At 56.8% G+C, this 13,061-nt stretch overlaps 1 protein-coding gene across 1 annotated transcript in view; it reads left to right on the plus strand.

Moving 5' to 3' along the window:
* Kcnt1 (potassium sodium-activated channel subfamily T member 1) overlaps positions 1 to 12,824 on the plus strand; it is a 46,579-nt gene extending 33,755 nt beyond the window's left edge. The window contains exons 20-32 of the mRNA XM_051166476.1: positions 684 to 789; positions 1,415 to 1,587; positions 2,166 to 2,237; positions 2,396 to 2,530; positions 2,741 to 2,852; positions 5,404 to 5,505; positions 5,785 to 5,868; positions 5,996 to 6,121; positions 6,478 to 6,498; positions 7,215 to 7,545; positions 8,799 to 8,861; positions 11,965 to 12,052; positions 12,263 to 12,824. Of these exons, the coding sequence (XP_051022433.1) occupies positions 684 to 789; positions 1,415 to 1,587; positions 2,166 to 2,237; positions 2,396 to 2,530; positions 2,741 to 2,852; positions 5,404 to 5,505; positions 5,785 to 5,868; positions 5,996 to 6,121; positions 6,478 to 6,498; positions 7,215 to 7,545; positions 8,799 to 8,861; positions 11,965 to 12,052; positions 12,263 to 12,383 (1,534 nt within the window). The 3' untranslated portion in view covers positions 12,384 to 12,824. The remainder of the gene's footprint in view (positions 1 to 683; positions 790 to 1,414; positions 1,588 to 2,165; positions 2,238 to 2,395; positions 2,531 to 2,740; positions 2,853 to 5,403; positions 5,506 to 5,784; positions 5,869 to 5,995; positions 6,122 to 6,477; positions 6,499 to 7,214; positions 7,546 to 8,798; positions 8,862 to 11,964; positions 12,053 to 12,262) is intronic.
* The last annotated feature ends 237 nt before the right edge of the window (positions 12,825 to 13,061 follow it).

The following is a 13,061-nucleotide window of genomic DNA, read 5'->3' on the forward strand; positions in this document are numbered from 1 at the left end:
ATGGGCATCACTCAGGGGACTGGTGATTACAGCCCTGGTGTTCTCCTCGGCTTCCAGGCTCCAAAAAGAGTGGAGGGAGGGAGGGAGGGAGGGAAGGTAGGAAGGCAGGAGGGAGGGAGGAAGGGGAGGAAGGAGGGAGGGAAAGAGAACATGGAGGTGGGTTGTTATTGCTTGTGTATACATGTGTTTGTGTACATGTACATGTGTGCAAATGTGTGTGCAGGCGTGCATGCATGCACGTATCTGTTCCTGTGTTTTCTTCCACGTGTATGTGTGTAAATGTCTGCACTGAGTATACTGTGTGTGGAATTTTTCTCCAGTGAGATAAGGCTACGCTCCTGCCCCCTCTCTGAGTATCTGATGGCTGACTGTTGGGGGAGATGCTCCCAGCTCTGCTCCTGGGGGAGCAGTAATAAGTAGCCCCTCTGCACGCCACCTGAGCTACTGTAGGGCCTTGGTGAGGGCCAAGCAGGCCTGTCCCAGCCCTAGCCTGGGAAGCAGGGAACTCAGGTCCCTGAGGTCATGTGGCTGTCCCAGGCAGAGGTAGCGTTCAGGAGCTGGGAGACAGTAAGCCATCTGTGCTAGTGCCAGGTGACTCCGTGAATACCCCAGGTAAAGGGCAGCTTTAAGGGAGCCAGGCCACCGTACCATGGTGCCATGCTGTGGTCCCTGTCTCCTCCCAGGTACGTGAAGGGCTACCCCCCCAACTCACCCTACATTGGCAGCTCCCCGACCTTATGCCACCTCCTGCCTGTGAAAGCCCCGTTCTGCTGCCTGCGGCTGGACAAGGTAAGGCTGAGCCTCCACAGCTGCCCCTGGACCCTCCTGTGGCATTGTGCTTTGGTCGTGCTGTAGAACAGTGCAGGAGACCCTTCCCTGCCTGACTCCACCTGTAAGGTCAGGACCATCGTGTCCCTCGCCCTCAAACACCTGTTTCCAGACCGCGAGGACTATCTCCTTATATCGCCCCATTGCCAGAGTCAGGCAGAGCCAGGGTCCGCTCTCAGGTGGCACCCCAGGCTCCAAAGGTCTTTGTCATTGTTTAAGGCAGTGCATGCCTGTCATTCCTCCCTCTGTCTTCTTTGAGATCCCTTCTTGGCCTTTGAAGAACTTGGACTTATGGTACGGTGTGATAACACACACACACACACACACACACACACACACACACACACACACACCCTGTGCACACATGATTGGCCTCCTGTATTTCTGTAGCTAAGTGCCCCATTGGCTGGCCTCCACCAAGCTTTGTGGGGGCGCTGACTTTTGTGGCCGCCGCAGGTTGTGTCCTGGTGGCCGGTGGCCCCATGGCTCCCATGTGCCACGCGTTGCACGGCCCTGTTGTTGTTGGCCCACCAGCTTCTCCCAACAGCCAGGGTGGTGCCCAGCCTGGGTTCCCCCACATCCCCAGGGCTGCAAGCACAACAGCTACGAGGACGCCAAAGCCTACGGGTTCAAGAACAAGCTAATTATCGTGTCTGCTGAGACAGCGGGCAACGGGCTCTACAACTTCATCGTGCCTCTGCGCGCCTACTACCGGTCCCGCCGGGAGCTCAACCCCATCGTGCTTCTGCTTGACAACAAGTAAGGCAGTGTCAGTCCTTGTGGTGCGTGCGTGTGTGTGTGTGTGTGTGTGTGTGTGTGCGCGCGCGCGCGCGCGCGCGTGTCTGTGTGTGCATGTGTCTGCACATGTGTGCATGTGTATGCACCCATGCGTGCATGCACCCGCATGTGTGTGTGTATTTGTGTGTGTGTGCACGCATGCGTGTGTGTGTGTGTGTGTGTGTGTGTGTGTGTGTGCGTGTGTACATGAGAGGGGGGTGCTGGTTGTTCCCCTGCTGTCTTCTGCGCTCATACCTCCCTTGTCTGGGTGGCCTTAGCAGCTCCTTCCTCTAGTTTCCTATACCTTCTTTACCTCATGTCACCATAACTGAGAGTCCCAGGTGGCAGGACCACTGGGATTCCCCAAACCACAGCGCCTTTCAGTCCAAGGACCCCAGAAGCCTGGCAGCCGGAGCCCAAGGTCCGTTCTTGGCTGTATAACCTCAGCACAGACACTTTGGCCTTAGACCCCTCTCAGTCCTATGATTTGGGGGCCCCAACAGTACGGGGAGGTTAAACCACTGAGTTGGTGGCACCTCCAGGTCCTACTGTCCCCACAGGCCTGACCACCACTTCCTGGAGGCCATCTGCTGTTTCCCCATGGTCTACTACATGGAGGGCTCCGTGGACAAGTAAGATGAGAACAGCCGTGGCCAGGGGAGCCTGCTGTCCCTCTGCCATCCTCCCCTGAGCTCCTCAAATGAGTAGTGTGCCCCAAGCTAGAGAGAAGGGGGGGTTGAGAGGGGACTGGGGGTGATGCTGTGGCCATTCTCCTCCTTGCCCTGAGTAGCCTCGACAGCCTGCTGCAGTGTGGCATCATCTATGCTGACAATCTGGTGGTGGTGGACAAGGAGAGCACCATGAGTGCCGAAGAGGACTACATGGCAGACGCCAAGACCATTGTCAATGTGCAGACCATGTTCCGGTGAGTACCCGACCCATGGGGGTGGCCTCATGTGAGGTCTCCGCAGAAATGGATACAGAGCCACCATGAGAGCCCCAACCACAGGACCCACCGGAATCCACAGCCCTGACCCCACAGCTGTGACTGTGGGACCCATCAGTGTCCACAGACCTCACCCCAGGACCCTCAGCCCTGAGTGGAGGGCGACTCTCCCAATTGTCCCTCCCCCAGGCTTTTCCCCAGTCTCAGCATCACCACGGAGCTCACACACCCTTCCAACATGCGGTTCATGCAGTTCCGTGCCAAGGACAGCTACTCTCTGGCTCTTTCTAAACTGGAAAAGGTAAGTAGGCTCTTTTTGGTGGGGCCATCCTTCCCCAAGAAGCCAAAAGAGAGCAGGAGAATGGGGAGGGAGCAGGGCGGGGTAGGGTGGGGGTACGGGCTTCCATCGTGTAGGAGCCAAGGAGACAGGCTCTCCCCGTGGGGCTACTTCCCTAAGCACGTGCAGGTCAATAGTAAAAACCTCTCTGCTGGGCACTGTTAACAGTTCCCTACAGCCCACCTAGTACCAGACGCCACCTCTGTCCGGGATCAGAGAGTGGGAGAAACCTGCATAGATCACACAACAGGTGGAGCTTGCTTGCACTTCTGACGTTGGACTTCCATGGGAGGTGTATCTGCTGGGCCAGATGTGGAACTTAGGCACACAAGGGCTTAGTAAGGTATTAGGGACGCGCCAAGGACCCAGGCATTGGGGGAAGGGCAGTGGAGGCCAGGTGTGGATGAGGAGCCTGGGCCAGCGAGCTTGTGGAGAGCTGCCAGAGACCAACATGGCTGACTGAAGAAAGCCCAGGAGTTGTCTGGGCCAAGCCTGACTCCAGACATGAGGCAGAACAGACAGCCAAGCTCTGGGGTCTCTTACTGCACATGAGCACAGCTGTGACCTGAAGGCAGCTAACAAAAGAAGTGGCCCATAGGATCCTGGGATCTGGCTGAGCCAGAGAAACATGCGGAACCCAGGTGGGCAGGGCCCCAGATGACAGCTTAACTCCTGCTGCCCAGCCTGCCCCCGTCTCTGGAGTGTGCCCAAACAGCCAAAGGTGCTAGGATCATGTGAGTGGACACTCAGACCACTGCCCCAGGGTCCCCCCAGTGTGACCAAGTGCAGACCAGGCTGGTGTCAAGACATGGAGTCCTAGCGGAGCTTGTGTCTCTACACACAGTCACACCTGGGGCCAACCCTGGAAATGGGTGAGGGCAACATAAACAGCCAGTAACTGCTCACACAAGCAGGCCCTCTAAGGCAGATGTCAGGACACTATGCTGTGTGAGTCCATGGATGGTGAGAGGCTGGGATCCACACTGGACAGTGTCCTGGGCCATGGGCAGACGAGATAAGGAAGGAGATGAGGCACACTGCAGGTGCCATGGTTCCCTGGTGACGGTAGAATCCACAGTCACGCCCACTCCTGCTAAGGCCTGTGTGTCGCTGAGGGCCAAGCGTTGTAGGGCTGTTCATCTCAAAGAGCACCGTACGCTCCTGGTCTGAGATAGAGGGGAACTAATGAAGAAGAGACTAACTGAAGAGACGAATGTTCAAAGCCCTTAGGGCCCACGGGTGCTATTTGTAGCAAACAGTGAACCGCCTTAGTTACCACAGGGGTTCACCCTCATTAGGCACACGCCATAGTGGCAAGACAGTGACCACAACTGCAGAATCACCACGTGGCACAGCCATATCTTGTAGCTCAGACACACTTGGCTCTTCAAGCCCACACATCCTAGCCCCACTGTTTCAGTCACTGACCCAGCGCTTCAAGCGACCCTTGTCCTCTTCTGCTTTGGGAGTGCACAGAAGGACGAGAGGAAAGGCACGTCTGCCTGCCACGGTCCCTTCTGCCACCGGGGAGGCCAGCTGTAATGCTGCTATCCCAGACGTCTCTAGGGTAGTCTGCATTTCCTTGAAGCAAGCTTCTTAATGCTGTGTGAAGTGTCCTCAGATGCCAGGCGCAGGGACTTGGCAGATGGGACCACGGTAAGGAGCTTGAGGTGGGAAGTGGTCCTCCATGCCCACGCTGGTCCCACATAATCAAAAGGGGACGTGACAGCCAGGATGTCAGAGACAGGAAGTGGTCCCCCTGCTGCCTTTGAAGATGAAGGAAGCGGCCACAGGCGGAGGACTCTGGGCATCTTTGAGCTGACAAGGTGGGGAAAGGTCTTGCAGAGGCTCCGAAGGGCAGGAGGCCCGCCTGGCCCTGACTCCAGCCCCTGGAAGCCCCCATTAAACTTGCACATTCAGAGCCTTGAAATGAAGTTCTGAGCCACTAAACCTGTGGCAATGTGTCTCCCCTCCCAAAAACCCATACTATGGGTCATCAGGTCCAGTGCCTGGAACCTTGTGGACACTGAAGAGGGCAGCAAGACGCACAGCATGCCCCCCTCCTGCTGACATGCGCAGTGCCCCTGACATCACAAAACGTCACTCAAGGTCAAATTATTAAGGTTACTGAGACTCATGCTAGGGGTGTGGCTCAGTGTGTGGGAGGCCCTGAGTTCCAAATACAGGATGTATCTTGCAGGTCCTGGGTCCCACTCTTTTCTCAGAGGCCCAGACTCCCCCCAGGCCTCGGCCCTGAAAGTGTCTTGTTGGGGGATACAGCTGGATATTCAAATCTGCTGTCCGGAAGTCTATTGGTGTATGCACAGATGCACATGCATAAATGCCATGCACACATGCTAATACATCACACATGCATACAAAATGCATGCATGCACATACCATGCACACATGTATACACATGCATACATACACCACGCATACACACATCCCATGTACACATCTTTCCTTTGGGGACCACAGTCCTGTGTGCCATCAGAGGACCCCTTCCTTGCAGCAAGAACGAGAGAATGGGTCCAACCTGGCCTTCATGTTCCGCCTGCCATTTGCTGCTGGCCGCGTGTTTAGTATCAGCATGTTGGACACACTGCTCTACCAGGTCAGCCGGGATGTGGAGGGAGGCGGGCCAGCGCCCACAGTCACCATCCCGCTGATAGCTGGTCAGTCACACTGCTCTCAACAGGCCATCCCGAGGTCCCCTGAGATTTGTTCCTGCTGGTGCAGCAGGTCTCCCCACCCTCAGGGATACCCTGGTACCACTCTGGGCGTTTTGGGGTGCTGGTCCTTTTTGGACCTCATGTGCTGGGATGGCAGGCAGGTGGTTTCTGAGTGTGCTGAGGCCGGAGCATCTGCCTCACGTGGCCCTGCCGCCCCACAGTCCTTCGTGAAGGACTACATGATCACCATCACCAGGCTGCTGTTGGGCCTCGACACCACACCAGGCTCCGGGTACCTCTGTGCCGTAAGTGCAGGCCGGGCGTGCAGGGCCACAGGACATGGGCCCCGGCACCCTCCTCGGGTCACTGCAGTTCTGGGGCTCTGGGTACTGCTGTAGCCCCTCTCAGCTCAGGGCTTCCCGCTCACTGCAGATGAAGGTGACCGAGGACGACCTGTGGATCCGTACTTATGGCCGCCTCTTTCAGAAACTCTGCTCATCCAGTGCTGAGATCCCCATTGGCATCTATAGGACCGAGTGCCATGTCTTCTCCTCTGAGGTGTGTGCCTGTTGCTGTGTGGTTTACATTCTTGCAGCCCAGCTCTGTGGGGCTGTGTGGGGCTGACGAATGCCAGGGGCTCCTTCCAGGCAGGTTCAAGTGGCTAAAACATGGCTCCAGTGAGGGCAGCTGCTACTCTGGGGAGAGTGGTGACCTTGGGGGGGGGACCCCAGAGCTCCAGGGGACTGGGTGGGGTATTGAGGGAGATCTGGGTCCAGCTACTCCACCTGTGGGCAGCATGCTCTCCCCCACCCCACCCCTGCATGGTCTGTATGGGCTTTGAGAGGCTGAGGTGCACTGAGGTGGGGGGGCCAACACACCCACGGGTCCCACACAGCCCTTGGTTTCCTTTCCAGCCACATGACCTTGGAGTCCAGGTGAGCACCCCCAGGCCCCATGTGGAGTTTCCGTTTTATCCTGGGAAGCAGACAGGAAATGAAAATGTGTTGGCCATTGGGCAGCTCAAGGTGGGGGTGGGGGGCTTTCAGCAGTTAACCATCCTCCTATACGATGGGGGAAACTAAGGCAGGGGGAATCACCTATAGGCTCACCCACACCATGTGCACCACCCCTCTCCCAAGCCCAGCTCCATGTACTATCAGCAGGTCACACTGTAGCCCCCAGAGTGGCAGGCACCTCTGTAGTCTGGCCTGACCCCGCCTCCTCATTATTCCTCCTGTGGAGTCCTCACATTGTCCCCACCTCACGTGCCCACTTAGTCACGCACAGCCTACCACACCCCCTCTCTGTTTGCTCTGACTCTCACCCAAGGGTGTGTTTGACAGGGACTGTGTCCCACCTGCATATGAGGAAACAGTATGGACAGGGGCCCCTGTGCTAGTGCGAAGCCACAATATGCTGGGCTAGACCAGGCAGACCCTAGACATGATGGCCTGAAGAGGTTAAGGACCCACCCTCAGCCCCAGGACTTGGGGCTGCGCTGGCTCCACCCTGGGTTGGATTTCAGGAGGCCACCAACGGGAACGTGGGGCCTCACAGTTACGGCTTGGAGAAGGCTGGGCTTCACACTGTGGCCCCAGGTCCTGGCACCTCAAGCCACAGGGCACCCCAGCCATACTCCTGCCTGGCCCAGTCCCAGATCTCAGTGCACATGGAGGATTGCGAGGACACCCGGGATGCCAAGGGGCCCTGGGGCACACGGGCTGCATCTGGCAGTGGCAGCACCCATGGCCGCCACGGGAGCGGTGCCAACCCCGTGGAGCACCCACTGCTGCGCCGTAAGAGCCTGCAGTGGGCCCGCAAGCTGAGTCGCAAGAGCAGCAAGCAGGCAGGGAAGGCACCTGTGGCCACGGAGTGGATCACCCAGCAGCGGCTCAGCCTGTACCGGCGCTCAGAGCGCCAGGAGCTCTCGGAGCTGGTCAAGAACCGGATGAAGCACCTGGGGCTGCCCACCACTGGCTATGGTAAGGGCAGGCCACAAGGCAGGGCAGCTAGCTGACAGGCACCTCACATCTGCCTGACCCCCTACAGCAGGGGTGGCTCCAGCTCACAATGGCCGTCTGGGCCTGCTCAGCAAAGGACAGAGGAGTCTGCACCCTGCTAGTGTGGAGAAAGTTCAGAGTGACCCACAAACGAGTTCTCCCCAGCTGCTCTGGAGAAAGTAGAGTGGAGAGCCAAGCCAGCTCCCCAAAAAGCTCACGACCTCAGTAGTGATCCAAGTTCACTTTTCCCATTTCATGAGAGACATGAAAAGCAAGGAGTTGGCAGGACCACAGCCCATCCCTGCCCTGCCGGTCATCACGGACAAGAATGGCCTACACACTTCTCTATCCATCCCATGCCCTTCCTGAGGCCGGCATCACATCTCTGTTGTTCAGAGTCAGCCCTAGGGCAACATCTATGTGAACAGATTATTGTAACCCCTTTCTCTCTGCCATTTTTTGGGGGGAACATCTGTGTAACTTTGATCAGGCCTTCCTCTAGAGGTGTTGCCTCCTCTGATGAGGTCAAAGGGGCCCAAGACCTCTATTCTGGCCCGTGCCTCTCCCACTCCTCCGGCATCTCGGTGCCAGCCATTGCCAAGGCCCACCCTGCCCTCTGATGATGTCTTTCATCACTCTGGAGATTCCTCCAAGTAGAAGGAGCTGCTCGGAGGTCACTGGGGCTGAGACTTGTGCCGGCAGCTCACATTGGGCATTCTGGACATATTTACAAGGCACTGCTAGACCTCACTAAGGGGAGTGTCCGGGGCAGACTGAGAGTAGGGTGTTGAGGATATCGTGACCATCCAGAGCCTTTCCTAGCACTGGTATGCAGTGTCCCTACAATGCCCTAGATTGAACAGTCCCCCTGGGTAGCCTGCTGGTCCAGGGAACTAACCACCAAGGCTAAGTGGATTTCAGCATTCACCTAGCAGATACCAAGTCCAGCCCGCGTGACCACACTCAGAAGTGTCACCTGCCCTGTGTACCCCTTAGCCTCTGCAAACTCCGCTACCTGCCGGAGCCTGGCAGATAAGGGCTAGATTCCCTTTGGCAATTGACTTGCTTCTGAGGTGACTAGCACTGGCCACCACTATCCCAGCGTGGACGGTGTCTGTGTGCAGCTGGCCGCTGCTCTGCGCCCATTCTGCTGTGCCAGGGTGCCCACCCCGCCACTGCTTGCTGACCTGTCTCTCTCTCTGTTTCTGTCTGTGCCTCTCCTATGTGTTCCATAGAGGACGTAGCAAATTTAACAGCCAGTGATGTGATGAATCGGGTAAACCTGGGATATTTGCAAGGTAATTCTGCTCCAGTGGCTGCCAGCCACCACACGGGATGTGCCAACCCTTTGCCACCTTGGCTGGGCCAGGCAGTGACCAGGAGAGATGAGAGGGCTTTGCATGTCCATAGTGGGTTGGTTCTCAGACCTTCCTCTTTGGTTTGTTTTAGCTGGGGTCATGAGAGACCAGATGATGGTGCCTACCCTGGCCCCAGGGCTTAGCTCAAAATATGTCACCCACTTCTGTTGTTAGGATATTGCTGTGCCATCCAGCTTTGCCCCGACGTGGCAGTGGGCCATCCCAGCAACAGATGGCCTCTCTGGCTAGTGCCATGAGATGCCCCGAGTCCCTGTGTGTCTTAGTGGGCTTCCTTAGTGAGCGTGAGGATGGAAGTTAGGGTTGGCATTCTGTGCCAAGGCATCGGCGGGCTTGGATTTCTCAAGCCAGGTGTACTTGGGGCTGCAAGAAAAGGCTCTTTCTGTTTGGTGTACTCACTTCTCATCTGGGTGCTTAATGCTATGAGCACCTCCTCTGAGGCGCTGTCCTACACTGAGGCCTGTCAGCACTCAGAGCAGAGCCTAAGGCAGTGCCTTTGGTGCCTCCCCTCCACACACGTTCTCCAGGAGCGTTAGGGGTATCTGGGCCCAAGTAGCTATCAGTTTAGCTGGGTCCTTATTTGCAAGGATGGCTTTGGGCAGCCACAGAAGCAAGGTGTTGGCATCTCCTGGGCTTGTGGTTTTCCTCATCCTGCCCTGCCTCCCGTACAAGCATTCATGGAAGCTGGACCCTCCGCCAGGCTCTTGGGGTTCTGATCTGTTGGTGACTTTCATGAACCAAGCATATCCTGCACCTAGCCACATCTGCTTCCTGTGTGGCTCCTAGGCAAAGGGGGCAGGCGAGGGCTTGGGCAGCTCCCGCAGGGTCACAAGATGCTCTTTGGTGTTCACTGAGCATCACCTGTGTGTTCGCTGGGGAAACTGCTGGAACTTGGCAACAGGGACTCACAGTAGCCTGCATGCAGCACGGAGTGATGATGTCAGGATGCCAGGCCAGAAAGGGTCAACACCCTGGGGGCCTTGTGCCCAGATGCTCGGTGTGCACAGGAGACAGGAGATCTCGAGCACAGTCCCTGAAGTTATTCTGGTTCTGAGATGAGCAAGCTGAGGCTCAGGCTGGGAAAATGGTAGATGCCCAGGCCTGGGTCTAGGGGGAACTCGGCTAGGGGAGGTGAGGGAAGATAGGGCCATGGCAGAGACCTGACCTGTTGGGAGTTTCCATTCTAGAAGTGTATTCTAGCCAGGCCTTGCCCCTGCCCTTAGCCCTGCCCCTGCAGTCCACTTTAACCAAACTCAGGCATGCTGAGGCTACCTCGGGCCAGACAGACTGACCACAGCCCCACCTCGGCACTGCAGCTGGGATCTGGCATGGCTCCTCAGCTCAGCACTGAGCCAAGCCTAGTGCTGCCCTCCCTCCCATGGGCTTGGCTAGCCTATCCCTGGCTGGAGGAGATGGTGGCCCATGGCCCAGCCCTAAGGAGGGAGGATCGAGCAGCTTCCTGACACAGCTAGGGCTTCCGGCTGCCGCCCCCACCCCCACGGGCTACCTGGTTGGTGGCCCCTGACAGACACCGGTCAGTGGCCTGGAGTGATGTGAGCATACCAGAATTACCCCTGCACTGCCCACCCCAGAACTGCATGAGGGACTTGGTCCCAGAATCACAGACCTCTCACTTGGCTCCCAGCATGAGAGCCGTACATTGAAGGTTCCTGACTGTAGGATTTGGGCGGGGAGGGGGGAGCAAAAACTGATGCTTATGGGACAGACAGCACCCCATTTTGGAGGGCAGACCACGAGGCCTTCCTACCCTGCAGAAGTAGACAGAGGTGTTGCCTCCATTTGACCTACCCCAGGTACAGACAGCTTGAGGAACAGGTGCGGACTGCTCTTGTTCTACAGAAGTATTTTGTGCCATGTTCCCTCATCCTGGGCTATAGCTTTGATGGCCAAGGCATGCACCACCCTGGCTCAGTTGGCTCCCTGGCAGAGTCTTCAGTTTTACAGAGGAGCCAGGCTCTTTCTTTCGGCTATGTCCAGCCTAACCAAAGGACAGAGAAAAGCGGAAGGGTCCAGGCAGAGGATGCCCTGCCTAGGGTCACCTTCACCTTTCTATGTCCTTTGATTCTAGAGGTTCCTTTAATTATGAAGTTGGTAAACCAAAGCCAGAGAGTTCAGGGCCACTGCCAGCACTGTGTGGTCATGGTGCCCTCAGTGAGGTAACTGCCCAGAACTGCCCACATTTCTATGGGTCACAGCCACGGTCACCCTCTCGAGAGGGGCAGCAGCATGGCCACAAGCAGGAGGGAATGACTCTGTTCTCTGAGTCCAAAGTACAGGGAACAGAGGTGCCCTTCCCAGTCCCCAGGGATGGTGGCGTCTGCAGAGCACTTCAGGGAGGGTGATGGGAAGGCCTGTGCAGCTAAATGGGTATGTAGGTGAAGGGGTGTGTCTGTCTGTGTGTGTGTGTGTGTGTGTGTGTGTGTGTGTGTGCATGTGGATATTCTAAGTATGTGGGTGTGCCATGTGCAGGTGACCAGTAGTGTTTATGAGTGCACACAGGTATATGTGCAGGTTCATTTATGTAGGGTTTACACAGGTGCTTGCAAATGTGGATGTGTGTGTGTGTGTGTGTGTGTACAGAGGTGTGTTTAAGTGTACACAGTTATATATGCAAGTGAAGGCATGCACAGTTGTGCACAAGTGTATTCAGGTGTTGTGCAGGTATGTATGCATGTAAGCATCTGTAAGGAAGCAGGCATGTGCAGGTGTGCTTGGTGCCTCTGCCCAGGCTCCTCCAGCACGCACGCACGTGCCTGCGTGCACACGCACACACTAGTGAGATGCCATCTGAGGTTGCCTGTCAGCTGAGCAAGCTGCACAGACAAGTGGGAGCCAGTGCCCTGCTGTTGCTCTGCTGAGCCCTGCTCAGTGCAGGCGGGAGCTGAGGACAGGTGTCAGGGAGGACCAATCAGTGACCAGAAAAAGTGGGAGAACTGCCTCCTCTGGCCCCTCCTGATCTGTACCTGGTGGAGCTGTAGTGATGCTTGGGCTATGTCCTTTGCAGATGAGATGAACGATCATCATCAGAACACTCTTTCCTATGTACTCATCAACCCCCCACCAGACACGAGGCTGGAACCCAATGATATTGTGTGAGTACCGAGTGCTGGTCCTCCCAGCAGCAAGCATGGGGCTCCAGTACCGAGTGCTGGTCCTCCCAGCAGCAAGCATGGGGCTCCAGTACCGAGTGCTGGTCCTCCCAGCAGCAAGCATGGGGCTCCATGACCTACAGTTCGGCACAGGTCTGGTGTGGCCGGCTACCCGGCTTGCCATTCCAGGGCCTTCCTTGGTATCTTCTGCAGGTACCTCATCCGCTCCGACCCCCTGGCCCATGTGGCCAGCAGCTCCCAGAGTCGGAAGAGCAGCTGCAGCAACAAGCTCTCATCCTGTAACCCTGAGACCCGGGATGAGACGCAGCTCTGAGCGGCAGAGAAGCCCATGTTGGGGCCGACAGGTGGACACAGAAAACAAAGGGAACATTGTCACACCCTGGCCTGGGCTAAGCAGGCTGCACTATGACTTTATACAGTGGCTCTAAGCTGACCCCGAAAGGAAATTGTCTCAGTGGGGCCAGCGGTGAGGCCACTGGACTATCCCGGAAACTGGCAGAGGGCACTTTTTAACCTATTTTTACAAATCGGTATGATTTACATCTCCTTACCTAGCTGTACCACAACTCGTGACTGGGGTCTGGCCAAAATGTGAGGCAGGTGGCCAAGAAGGGACGGAGCAGGGACTGGATGGACACTGCCCTGGATCCCACCACCTTGCATGGCTTCACTTAGTAATTTCTGAAGGGGTGCTGGGGGTGCATGTGAGAAGGAAAGACCTGGAACTGGGGTTCTCCTGCACGGAAGCCTGCTGTGTTCTTCAGCCACACAACATACTGTTCTGATCAGAGCTTCTGCATGGCTCAGGACTACACCAGGGCCTGTGGGTTGCCTCTCCCCAGGACTAGGTAAGGAGCCAACCAAGAAAAGTGACCCGCCCTTCAAGAGGAGGAGAAAAACAAGGGCTTGGTAACCTGGTCAGGAGGCCCCATCCTGAGCCTGAGCTCTGCAGCCCCCTGCAGCTGTGGCTACGGAGGTCAGGTGCTGTTTG

This window comes from Acomys russatus, chromosome 24 (genome assembly GCF_903995435.1).
Source record: "Acomys russatus chromosome 24, mAcoRus1.1, whole genome shotgun sequence".
NCBI classification, from domain to species: Eukaryota; Metazoa; Chordata; class Mammalia; order Rodentia; family Muridae; genus Acomys; species Acomys russatus.